Here is a 24,885-nt window from a genome sequence, read left to right on the forward strand (position 1 = left end):
GGAATCTAGGATGCAAAACATGTGATTCACGGGTCTCCATTGAACATAGAGCAAAGCTCAAAGAAAATTACGTCACAGGAGCAGGCCCTTCAACCCTCCAAGCCTGCAGTGACCAGGCTGCCCATCACATTTGTGACCCCCGGCCCTTCCAGGGACATATGCCTCTATCCCATCCCATTCACAAAGTTGTAAAGATGCCCCTTAAAAGCCACGATTATTTCTGCCTCAGCGACGTCCCCTAGCAGCATGTTCCAAGAGCCCACTAACTTCTCTATGCGAATAAATATGCCTCATATATCTTCTTTAACCCTTGCCCCTTGCATCCAAAACTTATGCCCCCAAGAAGTTACCTCAAAGTAAGTGGAGGTTTGACAAGTGTTCACGTCTTGATGGCAGCCCAACCATGCTGTCGCTGACAGCCTGCATCTCCCCTTCCCTTGACAGATCCAGCGCCCACTTCTCAATGGGGATGTGGACCCAGAGGCCTGGCTCACCAGCCCCTGCCTTTACCCTCTCTCTGGTGTTGTGCTTGGTTTTCTCCCCTGGAGACAGAAGGAGCCATGAAAACATTATGGTGTGGAAGAGTATCAGATAGTGGCCCCTAGAGGGCAAGCACAGTGGGGCTCTTGGGAGGGATAGGAAGGAGGTACTTGGAGGTCAGGGGCTGGAAATATGCAGGGGGCTGGAGATGGGAGGATCTGAGGGAGATTTGTGGGAAAGATGCTAGATGGGGTTAAATACTCACTCTTGCTGACCAGATGAAGTCGTTTAACTTTTTGCAGCACTGCTTCCTGGTTTGGGGGGCAGTGCTATGGCACTGACCGAGGCAGCGACTGCCTCCCAGGCTGCATTGCCATCAGCAACCTGGGTCTGTGTCCTCATCAACTCTCCCTCATCAACTCTACTCATTTCCACTTGCAAAGAATTCCAGAATTTGATTTTATTATTTGTGAAAAGTAGTTTTTCTTGCACACTATACAGACAAACCATTCTGTTCATAGAGAAGGAAAGGAGGGAGTGCAGATACAGTCATAGCAACATGTAGAGAAAGATTAACTTGATGCGAGGTAGGTACATTCAGAAGTCTGATGGCAGTAGGAAAGATGCTGTTTTTGAGTTGGTTGGTACGTGATCTCAGACTTTTTTATCTTTTTCCTGAAGGTGGAAGAAAGTATGCCTGAGGTGCATGGGATCTTTGATTATGCTGGCTGCTTTTCGAAAGCAGTGGGAAATGTAGACGGAGTCAATGGATGGGAGACTAGTATGAGTGATGCTCTGGGTTTTATTCATGACCTTTTGTAGTTTCTTGTGATCATGGCCAGAGCAGGGGAATGGGAACCTGATTTGTAGTTCCATTGTACAGGAGGTTGAGAGTGGTGAGGCCATGAATAAGGTTTCAAGGTTGCAGGAATGTACTGGCAGGCAGGAATGTGGTTTGAGGTGTGTCTACTTCAACGTCAGAAGCATCTGGAATAAGGTTAGTGAACTTGCAGCATGGGTTGGTACCTGTGGCTTTGATGTTGTGGCCATTTCAGAGACATTGATAGAGCAGGGACAGAAATGGTTGTTGCAGGTTCTGGGGTTTGGATGTTTCAGTAAGATCAGGGAAGATGGTAAAAGCGGGAGAGGTGTGGCATTGTTAGTCAGGGACAGTATTACAGTGGCAGAAAGAACGTTTGGTGAGGATTTGTCTACTCAGGTAGTATGGGCTGAGGTTAGAAACAGGAAAAGTCACCCTGTTGGGAGTTTTCTGTAGGCCTCTGAAAAGTTCCAGAGATGTAGAGGAGAGGATTGCAAAGATAGATAGGAGCAAAATTAACAGGGTAGTTGTTATGGGGGATTTTCACTTTACAAATATTGACTGAAAAAGCTATAATTCGAGTATCTTAGATGGGTCAGTTTTTGTTCAATATGTGCAGGAGTGTTTCCTGACACAGTATGTAGACAGATCGACAAAAGACGAGGCCACGTTGGATTTGGTACTGGGTAAAGAACCAGGCCAGGTGTTAGATTTGGAGGTAGGTGAACATTTTGGTAACAGTGACCACAATTTGGTTACGTTTACATTAGTGATAGAAAGGGTTAGGTATATACCGCAGCGCAAGAGTTAAAGCTGGGGGAAAGGAAATTATGATGCAATAAGGCGAGATTTAGGATGCATAGGATGTGGAAGGAAACTGAAGGGGATGGGTACAATTGAAATGTGGAGATTATTCAAGGGACAGCTATTGCATGTCCTTGATAAGTACGTACCTGTCAGGCAGGGAGGAAGTGGTTTACTAAAGAAATTGAATCGTTTGTGAAGAAGAAGAAGGAGACTTATGTCAAGATGAGACATAAAGGCTCAGTTAGGGCACTTGAGAGTTACAAGTTAGCTAGTAAGGACCTAAAGACAGAGCTAAGAAGAGCCAGGAGGGGACAGGCGACGGTGCAAAGGGACCTCAGGGTCCTTGTGCACGAGTCGCAAAAACCCAGCCTGCAGGTGCAGCAGGTGGTCAGGAAGGCTAATGGGATGCTGGCCTTCATAGCGAGGGGGATTGAATATAAAAGTAGGGAGGTCTTGCTGCGGCTGTATAGGGCATTGGTGAGGCCGCAGCTGGCGTACTGTGTGCAGTTTTGGGCGCTGTACTTACGCAAGGATATTTTGGCCTTGGCGGGAGTGCAGAGGAGGTTTACTAGGCTGATACCGGAGTTGAGGGGGTTGAGCTATGAGGAGAGGCTGAATAAACTAGGCTTGTACTCGTTAGAGTTTACAAGAATGAGGGGAGATCTCATTGAGACGTATAAGATGATGAATGGGATGGATAGGATAGAGGTGGAGAGGCTCTTCCCGCTCAGAAAGGATAGTAGGACTAGGGGGCACAGCCTCAAGATAAAGGGGGGGCGGTTTAGAACAGAGTTGAGGAGGAACTTCTTCACTCAAAGGGTGGTGAATCTCTGGAATTCTCTGCCCGTTGAAGTGGTGGAGGCTGCCTCGCTAAATATTTTTAAGACGCGGGTTGATGGGTTTTTGATAAGCGAGGGGATTAAGGGTTATGGGGAGAGGGCGGGAATGTGGAACTGAGACATGACAGGTCAGCCATGATCTTATTGAATGGCGGGGCAGGCTCGAAGGGCTGGATGGCCTACTCCTGCTCCTATTTCTTATGTTCTTATGTTCTTATGACATGAGAAGACTTTGGTGGGTAGGATCAAGGAAAACTCTGAGGCTTTCTATAGGTATGTCAGGAAAAAAAGAATGACTTGGTAAGATTAGGGCCAGTCAAGGACAGTAGTGGGAAGTTGTGCGTGGAGTCCAAAGACGTCAGAGAGGCGCTAAGTGAATATTTTTTCATCAGTATTCACATAGGAAAAAGACAATGTTGTTGAGGAAAATACAGAGATACAGGCTACGAGACTAGATGGGATTGCGGTTCATAAGGAGGAGGTGTTTGCAATTCTGGAAAATATGAAAATAGATAAGTCCCTGGGACTGGATGGGATTTATCCGAGGATTCTGAGGGAGGCTAGGGAGAGATTGCAGAGCCTTTGGCTTTGATTTTTAGGTTGTCATTGTCTACAGGAATACTGCCAGAAGACTGGAGGATAGCAAATGTTGTCCCCTTGTTCAAGAAGGGGAGTAGAGACAACCCTGGTAATTATAGACCAGTGAACCTTACTTTTGTTGTGGGCAAAGTTTTGGAAAGGATTATGAGAGATAGGACTTATAGTTATCTAGAAAGGAATAACTTGATTAGGGATAGTCAGGTTTTGTGAAGGGTAGGTCGTGCCTCACAAAACTTATTGAGTTCTTTGAGAAGGTGACCAAAGAGGTGGATGAGGGTAAAGCAGTTGATGTGGTATACATGGATTTCAGTAAAGCATTTGATAAGGTTTCCCATGGTAAGCTATTGCAGAAGATACGGAGGCATGGGATTTAGGGTGATTTAGTGGTTTGGATCAGAAATTGGCTAGCTTCAAGATGACAGAGAGTAGTGGTTGATGGGAAATATTCATCCTGGAGCTCAGTTACTAGTGGTGTGCTGCAGGGATCTGTTTTGGGGCCATTGTTGTTTGTCATTCTTATCAATGTCCAGGATGAGGGCATAGAAGAATGGGTTAGTATGTTTGCGGATGACACTAAAGTCGGTGGAATTGTGAAGAGTGCGGAAGGATGTTACAGGTTACAGAAGGACATAGATAAGCTGCAGAGCTGGGCTGAGAGGTGACAAATGGAATTTAATGCAGATAAATGTGAAGTGATTCACTTTGGAAGGAGTAACAGGAATGCAGAGTGCTAGGCTCATGGTAAGTTAATTGGTAGTGTGGTTGAACAGAGAGATCTCAGTATCCATGTGCATAGATCCTTGAAAGTTAGCACCCAGATTGATAGGATTGTTAAGAAGGCATACGGTGTGTTATCTTTTATTGGTAGAGGGATTGCATTTAGGAGCCATGAGGTCATGTTACAGCTGTACAAAACTCTGGTGCAGCCGCACTTGGAGTATTGTGTACTGATGGCTGCATTATAGGAAGGATGTGGAAGCATTGGAAAGGGTGCAGAGGAGATTTACCAGGATGTTGCCTGGTGTGGTGGGAAGGTCTTATGAGGAAAGGCTGTGGGATTTGAGGCTGTTTTCATTAGAGAGAAGGTTAAGAGGTAACTTAATTGAGGCATATAAGATGATCAGAGGATTAGATAGGGTGGACAGTGTGAATCTTTTTCCTCAGATGAAGATGGCTAGCATGAGGGGACATAGCTTTAAATTGAGGGGTGATAGATATAGGACAGATGTTAGAGGTTGGTTCTTTACTCAGAGAGTAGTAAGAACATGGAATGCTCTGCTTGCAACAGTAGTGGATTTGCCAACAGTAAGGGCATTTAAATGGTCATTGGATAAACATATGGATGATATTGGAATAGCATAGGTTAGACGGGCTTTAGATTGCTTTCACAGGTTGGTGCAGCATCAAGGGTTGAAGGGCCTGCACTGCGCTGTAATATTCTATGTTCTATGTTATAAGAGCCATGAAGATTTGTCAAGCCTGATTTCCCTTTCATAAATCCAAGCTTTCTCATTTAATCTTGTAACTATTTTCCAAGTGTTTTGCTATAAAGTCTTTGATAATGGATTGTAGAATTTTCCCCACTGTCAATATCAGGCTTTCTGGTCTACAATTCCTTATTTTCTCCCTACTTCCTTTTTTAAATAGTGGTGTTATATTGGATACCTTTCAATCTGTAAGAACTGTTCCAGAGTCTATAGAATCTTGAAAGATGACCAGCAATACATCCATTATTTCTTGGACCACTTCCTTCAGTGCTCTGGCATGTCGATTGTGTAACCCCACGTAACTCCCATGACTTGCCTGGGCTTGTAAAATCTCACTTAATTTCCTGTCTGGAGACAATACACATCTCTTTAACCTATGCTAATGCTATCTCCACTCACATTGTCTGCATCTTTAAGATTTTAATAGCAGGTTAGCTGGAAAGACTTGCATTCTAATCAGTATTCTGTAAACTGTGTGTGCCTTTATATGCCCTTCTCTGATCAGAACCTTCCACACACCTGACGAAGTAACACCGTTTCCGAAAGCTGGTCAGATTACGATCAAATAAACTGGTTGGACTCTAACCTGGTGTTGTGAGACTTCTTACTGTGTTTACCCCAGTCTAACACCGGCATCTCTACATCATGTAGATTATCAAGTCTTGGTAATTTATCAGCCCATATTTCTCACACTAAATACTAATCTTCTTTAGTTCCTCTCTCTCACTAAACCCTGTGTTCCTCAACATTTCTGGCATCTTATTTGTGTCCTCCTTTGTGAAGACAGAACCAAACTATGTATTCAGCATGTCAGCCATTTCTTTCTTGGAACTGAGCCACGACAGATCAGCCATGATCTTATTGAATGGCGGGGCAGACTCGAAGGGCTAGATGGCCTACTCCTGCTCCTATTTCTTATGTTCTTATGTTCTTTATAAATTACTTTGTTTTGACTGTAAAGGACATAGATTTGTCTCCTCCAATCTTTTTCTTGTCAGATACATGTACAAAATGTTACAGTCAATTCTTATGTTCTATGTTCTTGTGCTCTATTTTCTTCTTCTTAATCAGTTGTAATCCTCAAGTCTGTTGGATTTTTTGGCCAATTATTTGCCACTCCCTCAGATTTAATATTCAATGTTATTTCTAATTTCCCTTGCAAACCGTGGTTTGGCCATCTTTCCAGTTTTACTTTTGCTCTGGACAAGACTAATCCATTGTTGCAAGTCACCCCGCACTCCTTCTATGTTTGCCATTGCCTATCCAGATGGACCTGGAGCATTATTACGGGTTTGGCAACAGGCATAAAACTTGTTTTTCTGCTAATATCCCATTCTCCGGGCCAATGTGATTCCCAACAGGTGCTAAAGGGCCAGAAGAATCACAGCCCTAATACGTCCAGCCTCTTATGGTCTTTTGTAGACTTTGGATCATTACTTATTAACTTACTTATTAATTCTAGAATGTATTATTGTAGAAAATTATCCTGAACACTTTGAAACACAGAACTTCCAAAACACCTGGATCCAGGGAGAGGTATCTAAATGGATACAAAATTGGCTTCTTGACAGAAGCCAGAGGGTGGTTGTAGGTAATTGTTTTCAAACTGGAGGCTTGTGACCAGCAGTGTGCCTCAGGGATCAGTGCTGGGTCCACTGTCATTTATCATTTATATTAATGATTTGGATGAGAATATAGGAAGCATGTTTAGTAATTTTGCAGATGAAACTAAGCTTAGTGGCATAGCGGACAGTGAAGAAAGTTATCTCCAATTGCAACGGGATCTTGATCAATTGGGCCAGTGGGCTGATGAATGGCAGATAGAGTTTAATTTAGACAAATGTGAGGTGATGCATTTTGGTAGTTTGAACCAGAGTAGGACTTACTCAGTTAAAATGGTAGGGCATTGGGGAAAGTTGGAGAACAAAGAGATCTAGGGGTACATGTTCATAGCTCATTGAAAGTGGAATCACAGGTGGACAGAGTGGTGAAGAAGGCATTCAGCATGCTTGGTTTCATCGCTCAGAACACTGAATATAGGAGCTGGAATGTCTTGTTGAAGTTGTACAAGACATTGGTAAGGCCACGCTTGGAATACTGTGTGCAATTCTGGTCACCCTATTATAGAAAGGATACTATTAAAGTAGAAAGAGTGCAGAAAAGATTTACTAGGATGTCGCGGGGACTTGGTGGACTGGGTCATGAGGAGAGACTGGATAGACTGGGACTTTTTTCCTTGGTGCTTAGGAGACTGAGGGGTGATCTTATCGAGGTTGATAAAATAATGAGTGGCATAGATCAGCAAAATTGTCAATATCTCTTCCCAAGGTAGGGGAGTCTAAAACTAGAGGGCATCACTTTATGGTAAAGGGGGAGAGACACAAAAGTGTCCAGAGGGGCAATTATTTCACACAGAGGATGGTGAGTGTCTGGAACAAGCTGCCAGAGATAGTAGAAGAGGCGGGTACAATTTTGTCTTTTATAAAGCATTTAGATAGTTACATGGGTATGATGGGTATAGAGAGATATGGGCCAAATGCAGGCGATTGGAATGAACATAAGAGTTTTAATCGAGTGGATTCTCAGAGGCTTTTTCCCAGGGTTGAAATGGTTGCCACAAGAGGACACAGGTTTAGGGTGCTGGGGAGTACGTAGAGAGGAGATGTCAGGGCTAAGTTTTTCACTCAGGGGGTGGTGGGTGGGTGGAATCGGTTGCCGACATAGTGGAGGAGGCGGATTCAATAGGGTCTTTTAAGAGACTTTTGGATAAGTACGTGGAAGTTAGTAAGGTAGAGAGTTATAGGTATGCCTAGTAGGTAGGGGCATGTTCGGCGCAATTTGTGGGCTGAAGAGCCTGTTTGTGCTGTAGTTTTCTATGTTTGTATGTTCAAAAAAAAGGCAGCATGGACAGGTTGGGCCAAAGATCCTGTTTTCATGCTGTAAACCTCTATGACTCTATTGGATCATGACCCACAATGAGGTCACAAGACAAAATTCTGTGGGGTCGTAAGCTCCAAGGCAGCAATCATGACCTGGATCTCAAGCTTACTTCTAACAGCTATGCAGCTCTTTAATTCTTGAATTTGTTCTTCCTGTTGGACGTGTCCCAATTTATTGCCCTCTGTTATTGCCCTGTTATTTATTGCCCTCTGATTGCTCAGAGTCCCATTACATTTTGAGTCAAGATTCAGACGCTATTATACTAATAATAAATACATTAACACGTTATTTGCCTTGTGCATTAGCAATCGCAAACCTGTTACACAAATAATCAACAATGTATTACATTAATAATCAGAGAGTCTGAGGTGTTAAAATGGGGTCACATAGAAAAAGGTGAGGGAAGTACAACTCAAGAAATCTGCTTATCCCAATCGAAATGTACAATAAAATCCATCATTGATCACTCTGTTTGTTAATCTAATCTTTGCACTTATTTGTTTTGACACTTTCGGTAAGTTAATGGAAAGGGTCCTGAGAGATAGGATTTGTGATCATTTGGAAAGATGCAGCTTAATCCAGGATAGTCAGCACGTTTCATGAGGGGTGCCTCATAAATTTGACTGAATTCTTTGAGGAGGTAACTAAGTGTGTAGATGAAGGTAGAGCAGTTGATATCGTATACATGGATTTTAGTAAGGTGTTTGATAAGGTTCCCTACGGTAGTTCATGAAGAGCGCAAGGAGGTGTGGGATAGAAGGAAATTTGGCCAATTGGATAAGTAACTGGCTGTCTCATAGAACAAAGTAAGAAGTCTCACAACACCAGGTTGAAGTCCAACAGGTTTATTTGATAGTAAACTCTGTTCCTTCGTCAGGTGAGTGGAGAGTTCTGATCAGAAACAGGGCATATAAAGGCACACACAGTTTACAGAATACTGATTAGAATGTGAGTCTTTACAGCTAATCTGCTATTCAAGTCTTAAAGGTGCAGACAATGTGAGTGGAGATAGCATTAAGCATGGGTTAAAGAGAGGTGTATTGTTTCCAGACAGGACAGTAAGTGAGATGTTGCAAGTTCAGCCAAGTCACGGGGGTTACATATAGTGTGACATGAACCCAAGATCCCGGTTGAGGCCTCATGTCCTCATGCGTGCGGAACTTGGCTATGATTTTCTGCTCAGAGACTCTGTGTTGTCATATGTCATGAAGTGACATGGTGAACAATCACTGAAACAATTATATGATGACATCAACAAGTTCCTTCCCACCATCAGACTCACCATGGACTATTCTCCGGAATCACTTGCATTCTTGGACACATGAATCTCCATCAAGGATCGTCACCTCAGCACCTTACTGTGCCGTAAGCCCACAGATAACCTCACGATGCTCCACTTCTCTAGCTTCCACCCTAAACACGTTAAAGAAGCCATCTCCTACGGACAAGTCCTCTGTGTACACAGTATTTGCTCAGGTGAGGAGGATCGTAACAGACACCTCCAGATGCAGAAAGATGCCCTCATAAGAACAGAAAATGGCACTCATCGATCGACAGTTCCAACGTGCCACAGCAAAAAATGGCACCGACCTTCTTAGAAGACACGAAGTCGACACATCGTGGACAGCATACCCTTTGTCATCCAATACTTCCCCAGAGCGGAGAAGCTATGACATCTTCTCTGGAGTCTTCAACATGTCATTGATGAAGACGAACTTCTTGCTAGGGCCATCCCCACACCCCCACTTCTTGCCTTCAAAGAACCACACAACCTCAAACTGACCATTGTCTGCAGCAAACTACCCAGCCTTCAGGAGGACAGTAACCACAACACCATACAAGAGCAACCTCTGCAAGACTTGCCAGATCATCGATATGGATGCCATCATCTCATGTGAGAACACCATCCACCAGGTACATGGTACATACCCTTGCAATTTGGCCAATGTTGTCTACCTAATATGCTGCAGGAAAGGATGTCCCGAAGCATGGTACATTGGGGAGACCATGCAGACACAATGACAATGGATGAATGGACACCGCTCGACAATCACCAGGCAAGACTGTCCCCTTTCTGTTGGTGAACGCTTCAGTGGTCATGGGCATTCGGCCTCTGATCTTTGGGTAAACGTTCTCCAAGGTGGCCTTCATGACATACAACAGTGCAGTCACTGAGCAGAAACTGATCGCCAAGTTCCGCACACATGAGGATGGTCTCACCCGGGATCTTGGGTTCATCTCACGCTATCTGTAACCCCTATGACGTGCTTGGGTTTGCAATCTCACATACTGTCCTGTCTGGAGACAATACACATCTCTTTAACCTATGCTTAATACTATCTCCACTCACATTGTCTGCACCTTTAAGAATTGATTAGCTGTACAGACTCGCATTCTAATCAGTATTCTGTAAACTGTTTGTGCCATTATATGCTCTGTTTGAGGCCAGAACTCTCCACTCACCTGATGAAGGGGTAAACCCCGAAAGCTTGTGGGTTTGTTATCAAATAAACTTGTTGGAGTTTAACCTAGTGTTGTGAGACTTCTTACAATTATAGGCCAGTCTGTCTTACTTCGGTTGTCGGTAAGTTAATGAATAAATGTCCTGAGGGATAGGTTTTTTGACCTTTGGAAAGATGCAGCTTAATCCAGGATGGTCAGCATGGATTCGTGAAGAGTAAGTCTTGCCTCACAAATTTGATTGAATTTTTTGAAGGGGTAAGTGTGTCGACGAAGGTAGAGCAGTTGATGTATATATGGATTTTAGTAAGGCAGTTGATAAGGTTCCCTGCTGGTATGCTCATGAAGAAATTAAGGAGGTGTGGAATAGAAGGAAATTTGGCCAATTGGATAAGTAACTGACTATCTCATAGAAGACAGACGGTGATGGTGGAGGGAAAATTTTCAGACTGGAGGCCAGTTACCAGTGGTGTACCACAGGGATCAGTGCTGGGTCCTCTGCTATTTGTGATTTTTATCAATGACTTGGAAGAGGGGACTGAAGGGTGGGTTAGTAAATTTGCTGATGACACCAAGATTGGTGGAGTAGGGGATGAGGTGGATGGCTCTTGTAGGCTGCAAGCTGGGCCAAAAAGTGGCAGATGGAGTTTAACCCCGATAAGTGTGAGGTGATTCATTTTGGTAGGACAAATTTGAATGTGGATTACGGGGTCAACGGCAGGGTTCTGAGGAATGTGGAGGAACAGAGAGATCTTGGGGTTCATATTGACAGATCTCTGAAAGTTGCCACTCAAGTCGATCGAGTCATGAAGAAGGCCTATAATGTGTTAGTGTTTATTAACAGGGGGTTTGAGTTCAAGAGCCATGGGCTATGCTGCAATTGTACAGGAGCTTGGTGAGACCACACTTGGAATATTGTGTTCAGTTCTGATCACCTCACTATAAGAAGGATGTGGAAGCATTGGAGAGAGTGCAGAGGAGATTTACCAAGAAGCTGCTTGATTTGGAGGGTAGATCTTATGAGGAAAGTTTGAAGGAGCTGGGGCTTTTCTCTTTAGAGTGGAGGAGGATGAGAGATGACTTAATAGAGGTTTATAACATGAAGAGAGAACTAGACAGAGTGGATGTTCACAGACTATTACCTCAGGTGGATGTAGCTGTTACTAGGGGGCATAACTATAAGTTTCATGGTAGAAGATGTAAGAGGGATGTCCAAGGTAGGTTCTTTACTCAGACAGTGGTTGGGGTGTGGAATGGACTGCCTGCTGTGATAGTGGAGTTGGACACTTTAGGAACTTTCAAGCGGTTATTGGATAGGCACATGGAGCACTCCAGAATGAAAGAGAGTGGGATAGCTTGATCTTTAAGCTCAGCACAATATTGAGGGCTGAAGGGCCTGTTCTCTGGTGTACTGTTCTATGTTGCATTTAACCTGTATTTTTTAAAACACTTATTCAACTTGTCTAAATCGCCTAGAAGCCTCTTAATGTCTATCTCACAACTAGCATTTTGACTAAGTTTTGAGACATAAGCAACCTCAGAAATAGTACGTATGGTTCTCTCATTCTAATCATTGATGTATACTGTGAATAGCTCAGACCCAAGCATTTACCAATGCAGGAACCCACTAGTCACTGACTGCCATTCCAAAATAGATCCATTTATTCCTACTCTGTTTTCTGTCTGCTAATCAATCCTCTATCCATGCAAAATATTACTCTCAGTCCCATGTACTTTAATTTTTTGCACTAACTTATAAACCTTTATGAAAATCCAAATACACCACATCCACTGGTTCATCCTTATTATTCTGCTACTTATCTCCTCAAGAAACTTGAGTAGATTTATCAACAATGATTTCCTCTTTCCAAAAACCCATGTTGACTTTGTTAATTTGTTTGCCTAATTTACTTATCCCTATAATAATTTACACATGGCTCATGATAATCCTGAAATGAAAAATTCAAGACCATGTTTTGCCTTCTGTTGAAGATAGCTTTAAGAATGAATGCCAATTTTTTTCAGAACTGCTGCTCAATGATATCCCATCCCTGACATTTGTGCAATTTCAACCAGTTTTGCAGTGTGTGTGAGAATGTTGTAAGAAATTTTCAGTGAATTTGCATTGATTTATCAAAGGTGACCATGCCTGTCAAGCAATTCCTGACATCGCTGTGCAGGGAAATATTTGCATCAATTTAAATTTTTATGTAATAGAAGTGATTAGGAATAGTGATATAGAAAGATGAGCTTTCATCAAAATTGTGCTGGGTTAACACTTCTTCAAGATGGGCAATTTTGATTCTCAATTGTAGCTTCTTTGATAGATTGACATTTGTGTTTTGGTGTACAGGTTATGGTACCAAATCTGGATGATATTCAGCATGCTATTAACCGAACAATCCAAATGATTTTGGAAGTGAGCCGTAAAGTGCAATACTGGAGCCAATCGAAAATTCGTGTGGAGAGTGTTTCTGACACACAGAATGCAGCAGGTAAGTCATTTTTGGGAAAAAGGAAAGGGATGAGACTTTTGTACCTGGTGACTTTTTTCTTGTGAGACTTAATACAACCTTCAAAATTGAGAAAGTGAATATAGGAGAGATTAATAATTAATTTGGACACCATTTTTAAAATCTCTATTTTTCTAATATCGTGTCACTTTTTAAGTTATTTCATGAGGTGTGGATATGGCTCGCTGGGTTCCCTAATTTGCCCTTGTGAAGGTGCTGGTAAATCAACTTACTGGAATGTTGCGTCTAATGTGATGTACAGTGCTTTTGGGAAGGAGGTTCAGGGCAGTAAAGTAATAGGGTGATGAAACTGTGCCAATAAGAAATGTACTTGGGTTATGTTTCTTGTGTACAATCTGTTTCAGCAGTTTGTTTTATTATTGGTGCTATTTTGTCTTCATCCAGCAACCCAAATTTACTGAAGCAACATAATTGATCTTAATTGCTAAAATGTTTGTCTTCGTCTGGACTAATGCAGGGTTGTTATTTTAATGTTTTTATATATGGCCTGATTAGGTTTTAACAGGCAAAGTCATGCAACTGGGCAGAACTAAGCTTACACAGATAAATCAAGTCAGTTGTTTTTTTGGGATTTGTAAAGAGCAGAAATGGTTCTGTATCTCTGAAGTTTGGAGACTGGGATCTTTCTTGAAAGTTATGCTGTTTGAAGATATATCCTTGCTGCATGGAGTGAGAAGACAGGTATCTTTCTATATTTATCCAGAGGTGTTGAAAGACTGGAAATTGAGCATCCACATGAGCATATCTGTTTTGGTGCTGATTAGTTCTAAAGAAATGTGCAAGTCTATGGGGATATTGCTTTAATTGGAACTATAGTGATTGATAACTGTTAAAAATTATACTTTGTCATGTTTAAGTGCTTTAATTTGTAAAAGTTATGCTAATTATTTTTGTTATGCTAATAATTATTCTATGTTCTTAAGTAAAATTTGTTTTCATAAAAGCTTCTTAATAGGTCAATTGAATCATAACTAAGCAAAAGACCTTATGTTCGCCGTAATATCACAATCAAATGAAGCTGGGATGTAGGCTAACTTCATAATATACCTTGGACTTTCTGATCTGGTTCCTAATATATTGGGGCTTGTCCAGGATTAAAATCTATGGGCAGGATTTTACGACCTCGCTCAAACAAGACTAGAAATGCGTGCTGGAGGTCAATGGATAATTTCATTGTCTACCCGTCACCCTTTCTGATTCCATGGTGGGCAGGGTGACAGGCATATAACCTTGTTTGGTTTAGAATTATGGGATTCAGAGACAGTGACCAGGGTTCTCCCGGCTTACTGCACTACTCGTGCAACAGAGCAGGCCGGAAGACACCTGCAGGAGGCCTTTAGCAATGTTCATGACCATCATAAAACTTGTCGCATGTCTCCCAAGTGCTTTTTTTAAGTCACAATCAACTCTGCGCTGATTTCCGGAAATAAAATTTTAATATGATTAGTGGGCCAGTGATTGTATTCTCGAGCCCCACTCGTGTCTCCCTCACCAGCCAGGAGTGATTCCCTCCAGTAGGAATTATGACTGATCCTCCACTAATGGGGAACAGGCATCCTGACCCTGCTGGTGGGACAGAGGTCATTGAGGCACCTCTGGGAAGTTGAAGCGAAGGATGGGTACCCCTTGGGCAGTGGCAGCCTCATTATGCTAGCTTGGCACCCTGGCATTATCCACGGGACAAACTGGCACTGCCCAGTGGACACATTGACATTACCTGCTGGACACCAGGCAGTGCCAATGAGCAGGGCCAGAGGGGCATGGCATAGTTGGGAGATGGAGTATTGGGGATAGTGGAGAGGGGACTCGCTGGAATTCTGTACTTGGAGCTTTGGGAGAGGGAGGGGGAGATTGATCAGTCATAGCCTTCGGGGTGGGGCGGTGGGTTGGACCTGGTCATCAGGATTGGGGCTGGCTGGGGTTTGGAGCTGTCTGGAGCTGGAGATCGGGGCTGGCTGGGGTTTGGGGGAACATCAGGGCTGGTGGGGGGGTCGGTGTGGGCAGAGATTTGGGCTGGTTCGGGGAGATCTGGTAGGCCAGTGATTGGAGCATGGGGTGATTAGGGGAGTTGTGGGTCAGGCCAGCGATCAGAGGCCATCGCTCGGGAGGCCAGCAACGGGGTTGGGTGGGGGGGGGGGGGGGGGGGGGGGGTGGGATGTGGTGGTGGTGTTAGGCGGTCACTGCACATGCACCAATCTTCACACTGATAGATTGACACATGCACAGTGGCCCACTCAACGCTATGCTGCCAGCCTCTCTGACGGATTTAGGCCCCAGCCACCGCTTACCACAGTGAATCATGCTGAAGCACTCTGCAATGCTCAGAGTGTTGGAGATTCACTCTGGTAAGTACACCCAAAAAATGGGTGAGAAATACTCCCATTTTCCCACCCATTTGGCACTTAGCTTTTTTGTGTGAGAATCCCGGCCAGTAAGTGGTGAGTATATATGTTTTATTTTCTGCTGTTGAAATGACGATTGTTTTAAAAAATAGTTGGTGTAGGAGGGAGGGATTCAGTTATCTTGATCATTGTGATCTCTTCCAGGACAGGTGGGACCTGCACAAAAAGAACAGGTTACACGTAAACTGCAGCGGCACCAGTATCCTGGCAGATAGATTTGCTAGAGTTACTCAAGAGGATTTAAACTAGTATGGCAGGGCGGTGGGAGCCAGAGCAGTAGGTCAGCAGGAGAAATAACTGACAGCGAGCTACAGACTAAAGACAGTAAGATTAAGAGGAAGAACAAGCAGGGAGTTGTTGTTGAACATAGCAGGACTAGAACATAAAACATAGAACATAGAACATTACAGTGCAGTACGGGCCCTTCGGCCCTTGATGTTGCGCTGAGCAGTGGAACCAATCTAATGACCTTCTAACCTAAACTATTCCAATATTATCCATATGTCTATCCAATGACCATTTGAGTGCCCTTAAAGTTGGTGAGTCCAATACTGCTGCAGGCAAGGCATTCCACGCCCTTACTACTCTCTGAGTAAAGAACCTACTTCTGACATCTGTCCTATATTTATCACCCCTCAATTTAAAGCTATGTCCCCTCATGTTAGCCATCACCATCCGAGGAAAAAAGCTCTCACTGTTCACCCTATCTAATCCTCTGATCATCTTGGATACCTCAATTAAGTCACCTCTTAACCTTCTTCTCTCTAACAAAATCACCCTCAAGTCCCTCAGCCTTTCCTCATAAGACCTTCCCACCATACCAGGCAACATCCTGGTAAATCTCCTCTGCACCCTTTCCAATGCTTCCACATCTTTCTTATAATGCGGCTACCAGAACTGTACGCAATACTCCAAGTGCGGCCGCACCAGAGTTTTATACAGCTGCAACATGAGCTCACGGCTCCGAAACTCAATCCCTCTACCAATACAAGCTAACACACCGTACACCTTCTTAACAACCTTATCAACCTGGGTGCCACCTTTCAGGGATCTATGCACACGTACACTGAGATCTTTCTGCTCGTTGACACTACCAAGAGTCCTTCCATTAGTCCTATATTCTGTACTCCTGTTACTCCTTCCAAAGTGAATCACCTCACACTTTTCCGCATTAAACTCCATTTGCCACCTCTCAGCCCAGCTCTGCAGCTTATCTATGTCCCTCTGCAAATTGTAACATCCATCCGCACTGTCTACAACTCCTCTGCCTTTAGTGTCATCCTTCTACACCCTCATCTAAGTCATTTATAAAAATGACAAACAGCAGTGGCCCCAAAACAGATTCCTGAGGTACACCACTTGTAACTGAACTCCAGGTTGAATATTTCCCATCAACCACCACCCTCTGTCTTCTATCAGCTAGCCAATTCCTGATCCAAACTGCAAAATCACCCTCAATCCCATGCATCCGTATTTTCTGCAGTAGCTTACCATGGGGAACCTTATCAAATGCTTTACTGAAATCCATATACACCACATCAACTGCTTTACTCTTATCTACCTCTTTGGTCACCTTCTCAAAGAACTCAATAAGGTTTGTGAGGCATGACCTACCCTTCACAAAACCATGTTGAGCATCCTTAATCAATTTATTTCTCTCTAGATGATTATAAATCCTATCTCTTATAATCCTTTCCAAAACTTTGCCCACGTCAGAAGTAAGTAATTTCCAGGATGGTCTCTACTCGCCTTGTTGAACAAGGGGACAACATTTGCTATCCTCCAGTCTTCTAGCACGATATCTGTAGACAATGACGACATAAAGATCAAAGCCAAAGGCTCTGCAATCTCCTCTCTAGCCTCCCAGAGAATCTTAGGATAAATCCCATCCGGCCCAGGGGACTTATCTATTTTCTTTCTAGAATTGCTAACACCTCCTCCTTATGTACCTCAATCCCTTTTAGTCTAAAAGCCTGTATCTCAGTATTCGCCTCAACTACATTAACTTTTTCTTGTGTGAATACTGATTAATCATTTAGTGCCTCTCCTATCTCTTCAGGTTCCACGCACAACTTGCCACTATTGCCCTTGACTGGCCTAATCTTGCCCTAATCATTCTTTTATTCCTGACATACCTTTAGAAATCTTTAGGGTTTTCCTTGATCCTACCTGCCAAAGACTTCTCCTGTCCTCTTCTGGCTCTTCTTAACTCTCCCTTTAGTTCCTTCCTGGCTAACTTGTAACTCTCCAGTGCCCTAACTGAGCCTTCACGTCTCATCTTTACATAAGTCTCCTTTTGCTCTTCACAAGAGATTCAACTTCCTTAGTAAACCATGGTTCCCTCGCTCGACCACTTCCTCCCTGCCTGACAGGTCCAATTTACTGGGGGGAAAAAGAACCTTCCCAGGCCTCCCTGCGACCTCCTTCCAGTTTTAACTTAAAAAAAACTCTGCTAAAAAGTAAGTTAAAAAATCAATCTAGGTTACCCTCAGCAGTCCTCTCACAAATTTCTCCCTCTCTGCTGTGCTCTGATGGAACAATGAGGGTGACTGGTGATTTGAAGTGTATTTGTCTCGATACAGTAAGATCTAAACAACATTTTGACTTGGCCTGATAAGTGGCAATGAACATTTATGCCACACAAGTGTCAGGCAATGACTATCTCCACATGAGAAAATGTAACCATCATCCTTCCTGTAATGTGGTGACTAGAACGGTGCACAAAATTTCAGCTGTGGCCTAACAAGTGTTTTGTACACATCTATCAGTACATCCCATCTTTTGTATTCAGTGCCTCATCCAATGAAGGAAAACATTTCATATGTGTTCTTGGTTACCTTGTCCTGCTACTTTAAAGGAGCTGTGGACATACAATTGGTTCCTCAATCCTTCTCAAAATCTTCCCATTTACTGAGTATTCCCTTACTTTGTTTGCTCTTCCCATACGCATTATGTCATAATTTTCCAGACTGAATTCCATTTGCCATTTCTCTGCCCATTCAAACAAGACGTTAACGTCATTCTGGAGGCGACAGAAATCCTCTTCACTATCGACTACATTGCCAACTTCTGTTCATCTTCAAATTTCCTCATCATGCCTTCCACATTTGGGTCTATATCATTAATAGACACAACAAACAGCAAGGACCTCAGCACTAAGCCCTACGAAACATGGAAACTGTTTTTCATTCATAAAACATCCATTGAACATTCCTGTTACCCAGGAGAATTTGCAATGCTAATATTGAGCTTATAAGCTACTTGAAAGCCCACAGCCATCCACAAGGAAGAATCTTCACATGAGGGATTACAGCTGATGATGATGATGATAAGACTGAAGGCCAGATGACAGAGAACTTAATGCCAAACATACTAATCAAATATGTTATTCGCCTAAATGTCAATCCACAGTGCCTATCCTATAAGAAAGTTTTCTATCGAACTATTATCACGATACTCACGTAATAGCTTCAACAAAACTGGTTGAAAGCTGTTGTTGAAGTTACAGACAATAATATGCTACAAATACAAATAATCAGGTAAACACCATTCTAGGTTCAGAATTATGCACAGGACAATAATAAATCATTGATACAAATGCAAAGGAAATAACATTTAAATTTGGATCTTGGAGGGTCATGCACCCAAAAAGTGTTGAAGAGGTAAGTTTAACTCTCCAAAGTATTTGTCATTTAAAAATGATCCAGATTTGCATAATAAACACCTTTTGTCACAGTTACCATTTTAGATTTAAACTTCCACAGTCACAGCTCAAAATCTATCCCCTTCTGGCATACACATACTATGTTTGTCTATGACCCAATTAACACAATGTAACCAAAGTACAAGCTAAAAGTAATTCAAAAGTTTCCATCAGTTTAACAAATTGTAGAGGAAACTCCTCCATCAATCATTCTGGCTATTTTGCCAATTTATTTATGAATAACATAATTTGCACAAATGGTTTATTTGTTCCCCTTTAAGCATTTTAACTCTTGTAACCTCAAATAACTAAGTCTGAGGAAAAATCACATCATCTGTTGTAAAGCCATTGACACTCTCCAGAGCCCTTAGCTTTTCAGAAAAAATTAACTCCCAACATATAAGTATTTGCATACCTTGAACCGAACAAACTTTACATGTGAACACGAGGATTACCACAGATAATACGCACTCAGTTTCGCAAAGTCACAAAACAAACAGACATTGTCTCACATTCAAATGGTTATATCATAAACTGAGAATATGTTTCAATATATCCCATTTTGAACATAAAACCCATACATACTTTATTTCCATGACTCTTTATTTGTCAAAATTAAACTTACTTACCTCTTATAAGTTCAGGCAACATCCCATTTATAAGAACATAAGAACATAAGAAATAGGAGCAAGAATAGGCCATCTAGCCCTTCGAGCCTGCCCTGCCATTCAATAAGATCATGGCTGATCTGTTGTGGCTCAGTTCCACTTTCCCACCCTCTCCCCATAACCCTTAATCCCCTTGCCTATCAAAAACCTATCTACCCGCGTCTTAAATATATTTAGCAAGGCAGCCTCCACCGCTTCAACGGGCAGAGAATTCCAGAGATTCACCACCCTTTGAGTGAAGAAGTTCCTCCTCAACTCTGTTCTAAACTGCCCCCCCCCCCCCCCCCCCCGATTATCTTGAGGCTGTGCCCTCTAGTCCTACTGTCCTTTCTGAGCGGGAAAAGCCTCTCCACCTCTATCCTATCCATGCCATTCATCATCTTATATGTCTCAATGAGATCTCCCCTCATTCTTCTAAACTCCAACGAGTACAAGCCTAGTTTATTCAGCCTCTCCTCATAGTTCAACCCTCTCAACTCCGGTATCAGCCTAGTAAACCTCCTCTGCACTCCCTCCAAGGCCAAAATATCCTTGCGTAAGTGCGGCGACCAGAACTGCACACAGTACTCCAGCTGAGGCCTCACCAGTGCCCTGTACAGTTGCAGCAAGACCTCCCTACTTTTATATTCAATCCCCCTCGCTATGAAGGCCAGCATCCCATTAGCCTTCCTGACCACCTGCTGCACCTGCAGGCTGGGTTTTTACGACTCATGCACAAGGACCCCGAGGCCCCTCTGCACCGTTACCAATAAGTTGGTAATTTTGTGCACTCAATTTATTCTATCAATTAAATGTCAGAAACTGTAATATTTAATTGTAACCAATCACTTTAATTTGAAAGTTAACAATGAGAAAATCTGAATGAGACAAATTCTTCAATTCTTTTAAGGATTTTTTGGTGAACTGGAGACAGCCCATCTTTTAGTTTAGAAGGCTGAGGGGGGAGAAATTTAGAGTTTAGAAGGCTGAGGGGGGATCTTATAGAGACGTATAAGATAATGAAGGGGATAGATAGGATAGAGGTAGAGAGATTCTTCCCGCTTAGAAAGGATAGCAGGACTAGAGGACACAGCCTCAAGATAAGCCGTTGGGGGGGGGGGCGGGTGTGTGTGTGTGTGCAGTTTAGATCAGAGTTGAGGAGGAACTTCTTCACTCAAAGGGTGATGAATCTCTGGAATTCTCTGCCCGTTGAAGTGGTGGAGGCTACCTCGCTGAATATATTTAAGTCACGGGTAGATAGGTTTTTGATGGACAGGGGAATTAAGGGTTATGGGGAGAAAGCAGGAAAGTGGAACTAATCCACTTCAGATCAGCCATGATCTTATTGAATGGCGGGGCAGGCTCGAAGGGCTAGATGGTCCACTCCTGCTCCTATTTCTTATGTAAACACTTGTAAAAAGGCTCTGTCTGTTCGGGCAGGTTCGGGCATTCCTGAACATTCTTGATTCATTCTAAAGAGCCGAGCCCAAAATCTGGAAGCTTCTTCACCCCTTTGTTGTTTAGTATTAGTAATTCTGGAACAGTTCATTAGTGCATTGCCCAAGACTTGTTGGACCTCCGCCTTGAACTGATTGCATCAATCTCGGCAGTTGTCTCTATTGCACACGTCCACCTTCCGCCTTGGTAATCCAACCGAGCTTGGTCAGCGGCATTATTCTGGCCTGCTCCATCACCCATTAGTCTCCACTTGTCCTGTGGGCAAGTGGCCCGTACCAACTGGTGTATATCCTGCAAGTGTAATTGGTGTCCCACCCAAATGGTGTCCAGTTCTGCCCAAAATTTGCTATTGTTTCTCCGGGGCTCAAGCCTTCCCAGGGAAGCCAAAGGGTTTATATCGGGCAATGAGATTCTGTCATGTCCCACACCAAATTATAGGAGCAAGATCATAAGCCTCTTCCTTGTTGGGGTCAAAATCTCCTATGCGTGCCATGGATTTTATGGCTGACCAATAGGGAAGCAAGGATCCCCAACTGGGGTCTTCTAAAGTTTGGTTTCTCTTTTCTAGTTCTCTATTGCTTGATTCCAACATTTTGAGTTTTGCTTTGTCGTCAGCCCATTTCTTACCCAAGACTGAGACTTGTTCAATTAATCCAGCCAATTGATGAACCAAGAGAACTCCAATTTTCTTAGTTCTGTCTTTCTTTTCCTTTTCCAACCATTTTTGTTGTTGGTCTAATGGATGAGACGAGTCCCACCCCCCTTTTCTCCTTTGTTTAATGAATCTGAGCCTCTCAGTCATGTATCCCTCTATCAGGGATCCTGGGGATCCCCACTGTCCTTGTGATCCCACCATATCAGGTAATTTTATACTCATCACCTGGAGTCTTCTATTCTCCCATCTCGCTCTCCCACTCCAAGGCTGCTCTTGTCAGATCCGATAATTCTGTCAGGGGTGATCAGTGCCCTCCGTACCTTCACTTACACTAGTAAACTTACACTATTAAGCTTACACTATTAAACTTAAACTGGCTTTTCCTTTAATTCCGGTGATCACTTCAGACAGTCTCTTTCCCACTCAGGTCAGGACATCACACTCTAGGCATCTTTCTCCAGTCTTTTACACCCACTTAAAATTCCTGACCATCGCGTGGGGAATTTCCCCTCTTAACAACTGGTCTAAGGCTGGTGTTTTAAAGACAAATGCCTCCTTGTCTCTATATGTTTAGTTCAGGCCTCTTTCACACTCTCACAGACTCTCATCACGGATGATTCCCCACTGTACTTTGACTCACCCTATTAAGTTCGGTGATCTATTCCACTACCCAGATTGTGGCCATTCAACCTTGAGCCCCTGCAAACAGATCCTGGGTTTTGGCACCAAAATGTTGTAGGTAAAATAATATCTCTGAGACTTTAGTGAGTCAAAATACAGTGGTTTTTATTTCAAAATTCTGGCGTTTATTCCAGAGCTTTGGGAAAACTGGTTCCAACAAGGACTGCACAGTAAGAAGTCTGACAACACCAGGTTTAAGTCCAACCGATTTATTTGATAGTAAACTCACAAGCTTTTGGGGTTTGCCACTTCGTCAGGTGAATGGAGAGTTCCCATTCGTCCAATAGGGACTACCAGACTTCTCATTGAACACAAACGTAAGTGGGCATTTATACATCATGAGTCTTCGTGTCGATCAAAACACAAATTTCCCATTCTAGCCAGAACTCCAGGTCTTCCTTCCTTGGTCGTGATGCAGCCCCAGATTTAATCATGATTCACAGTCCAGCTGGAAGCTGCAGTCATGACACAGGCTTCAATCCAGTCACAATTCAAAACCCTCTGCAGCAATACCAGCATCCCTGCCTTTGAAGTTAATTGTGCGATCGTGGCTGTCCCTGCAGGACTCTTCCTGTTAAAAACCGATATCTCGATCTGCCATCTGCAGCTATCAAAAGCCAGTATCGAAAACTACCATCTGTGTAATGATGTCCAGCTAACACAAATAGGTAAGATTTGCAAAGTCCAAAAATAACAGCCACATTAAACTCTCTGTCTTTATAAAAATGAGAGTTAAAGCATGTAAAACATGAATAAATAACTTATATTACTGCCAGGAGCAGTATAGGCTACAGAAGATCAGTCGTGATGAAGGGTTATGTTTGTGACATATTCTAGGTACAAAATCCATTCACCCTTTCCCTTCTTCAGGTACAAAATGCATTCACCCTGCCCCTACTTCAGTGCCTATCCTATAAGAAAGTTTTCCATCAAACTATTATCACATGGTACTCACGTAATAGCTTCAACAAAACTGGTTGAAAGCTGTTGTTGTTCATGTGATGACTCTTGAGAAAGACTTGATGAAAAATCATTTGGGAACTCCAGCCTCTGGTGTCTGGCTGCAGACTGCAAAATCCTACCTGCTGGCAGATCAGTCTCCTCCTATTTTTTTGGCACCATATTTTGTATTGGATGAGAGATTAAAAGGAGAAAATGTACTGATATCCTGACAGAGATCAGTTGTGCCACTTATGTTGCCTCACTGCTGCTCCTATGGTGTGGAGTTCAGAACTTCTCCGCGGGAGTGCAGATTGTAGAAATATGAAGACATTTATGGTACAGAAAGAAAACTTGGTAGTTTGCTTGCAACTGAACATCACAGCACTAGTTTGCACATCTACTCCTTTCATCACTGATTTGTCTTGACTGCAGTGTGTATTATTCGCGAGGTGTGTACCATAGCAGATTGCCAAAGCTTTTTCAGCTACATTTCCAAACACATGGCCTTCATGAAAAACAATCATTCGTTAGTCCATTGTCATCGATGAGAACCTTAACACCATATTTTGAGGCTGGTTGCGGTGAATCTGAAAATGACTGATCAGGCCAATTGGGGCACAGAATGTTCTGGCACATATTGGACAGACTTGTGTAGACACTGTAGTTGTTGCGCTGGTGGCTCTGGACTTGCGCAGCTCGCGCTTAAGTTGTGTTTCAGCAATACACCTTGCTTCGTGACTTCCCTTGTGGATGAGGCAGGGCCAGGTAGGGCAGTTTTGTGTCAGTGTTTCCCAGGTGGTCATGTCTATGTCAAGTGACTGCAGGGAGGCCTTAAGTGTGTCTTTGAAATGTTTCTTTGGCCCTTCATGCGAGTGTCTTCCAGCAGAGAGTTCCCCAAAATGGAGCTGCTTGGGTATGTGCTCGTCTAACATACGGATGACGTAACCTGCCCACCGGGTCTGCGCTCTCATCAGCAGTGTGTGGACTGATGGTAGACTTGCTCTAGAGAGAACTTCAGTGTCTGGTCCTTTGTCTTGCCACCTGATGCGTAATATTCCGCAAAGACAAGTCATGTGGACATGATTGAGCTGTCTTGCATGCCTTTGATACACAGTCTGTGGGTTAGGAAGTTCAGGATCCAGTCATAGAGAGAGGAGCTGGCCATGCAAGAAACAACATTTTTCACTGTATCCCAATACATGTGACAATAAATCAAATCAAACGTACATTACAAAGACTTTTGATAGAGCATCACTGGTGACTAAGCTGTATTTGAACGTGTTTTTTTTAATTCATTCACGGGATGTGGGCATTGCCGGCTTAGCAAACATATATTGCACATCCCCAGTTATCTTTCTGAAGGTTGTAGTGAGCTGCTGAAGTCCATGAGGTGTACGTACAACTACAGTGCTGTTGCAGAGGGAATTCCA

The 24,885-nt window shown here is 43.1% G+C and overlaps 1 protein-coding gene across 1 annotated transcript in view; it reads left to right on the forward strand.

Moving 5' to 3' along the window:
* LOC145345623 (dynein axonemal heavy chain 8-like) overlaps positions 1-24,885 on the forward strand; it is a 1,557,438-nt gene that overhangs the window by 566,186 nt on the left and 966,367 nt on the right. Inside the window, exon 27 of the mRNA XM_080193457.1 lies at positions 12,787-12,928. Within this exon, the coding sequence (XP_080049583.1) occupies positions 12,787-12,928 (142 nt within the window). The remainder of the gene's footprint in view (positions 1-12,786; positions 12,929-24,885) is intronic.

The sequence above is a fragment of the Carcharhinus amblyrhynchos genome, chromosome 7 (genome assembly GCF_965287045.1).
Source record: "Carcharhinus amblyrhynchos chromosome 7, sCarAmb.v2.hapA, whole genome shotgun sequence".
NCBI lineage: Eukaryota > Metazoa > Chordata > Chondrichthyes > Carcharhiniformes > Carcharhinidae > Carcharhinus > Carcharhinus amblyrhynchos.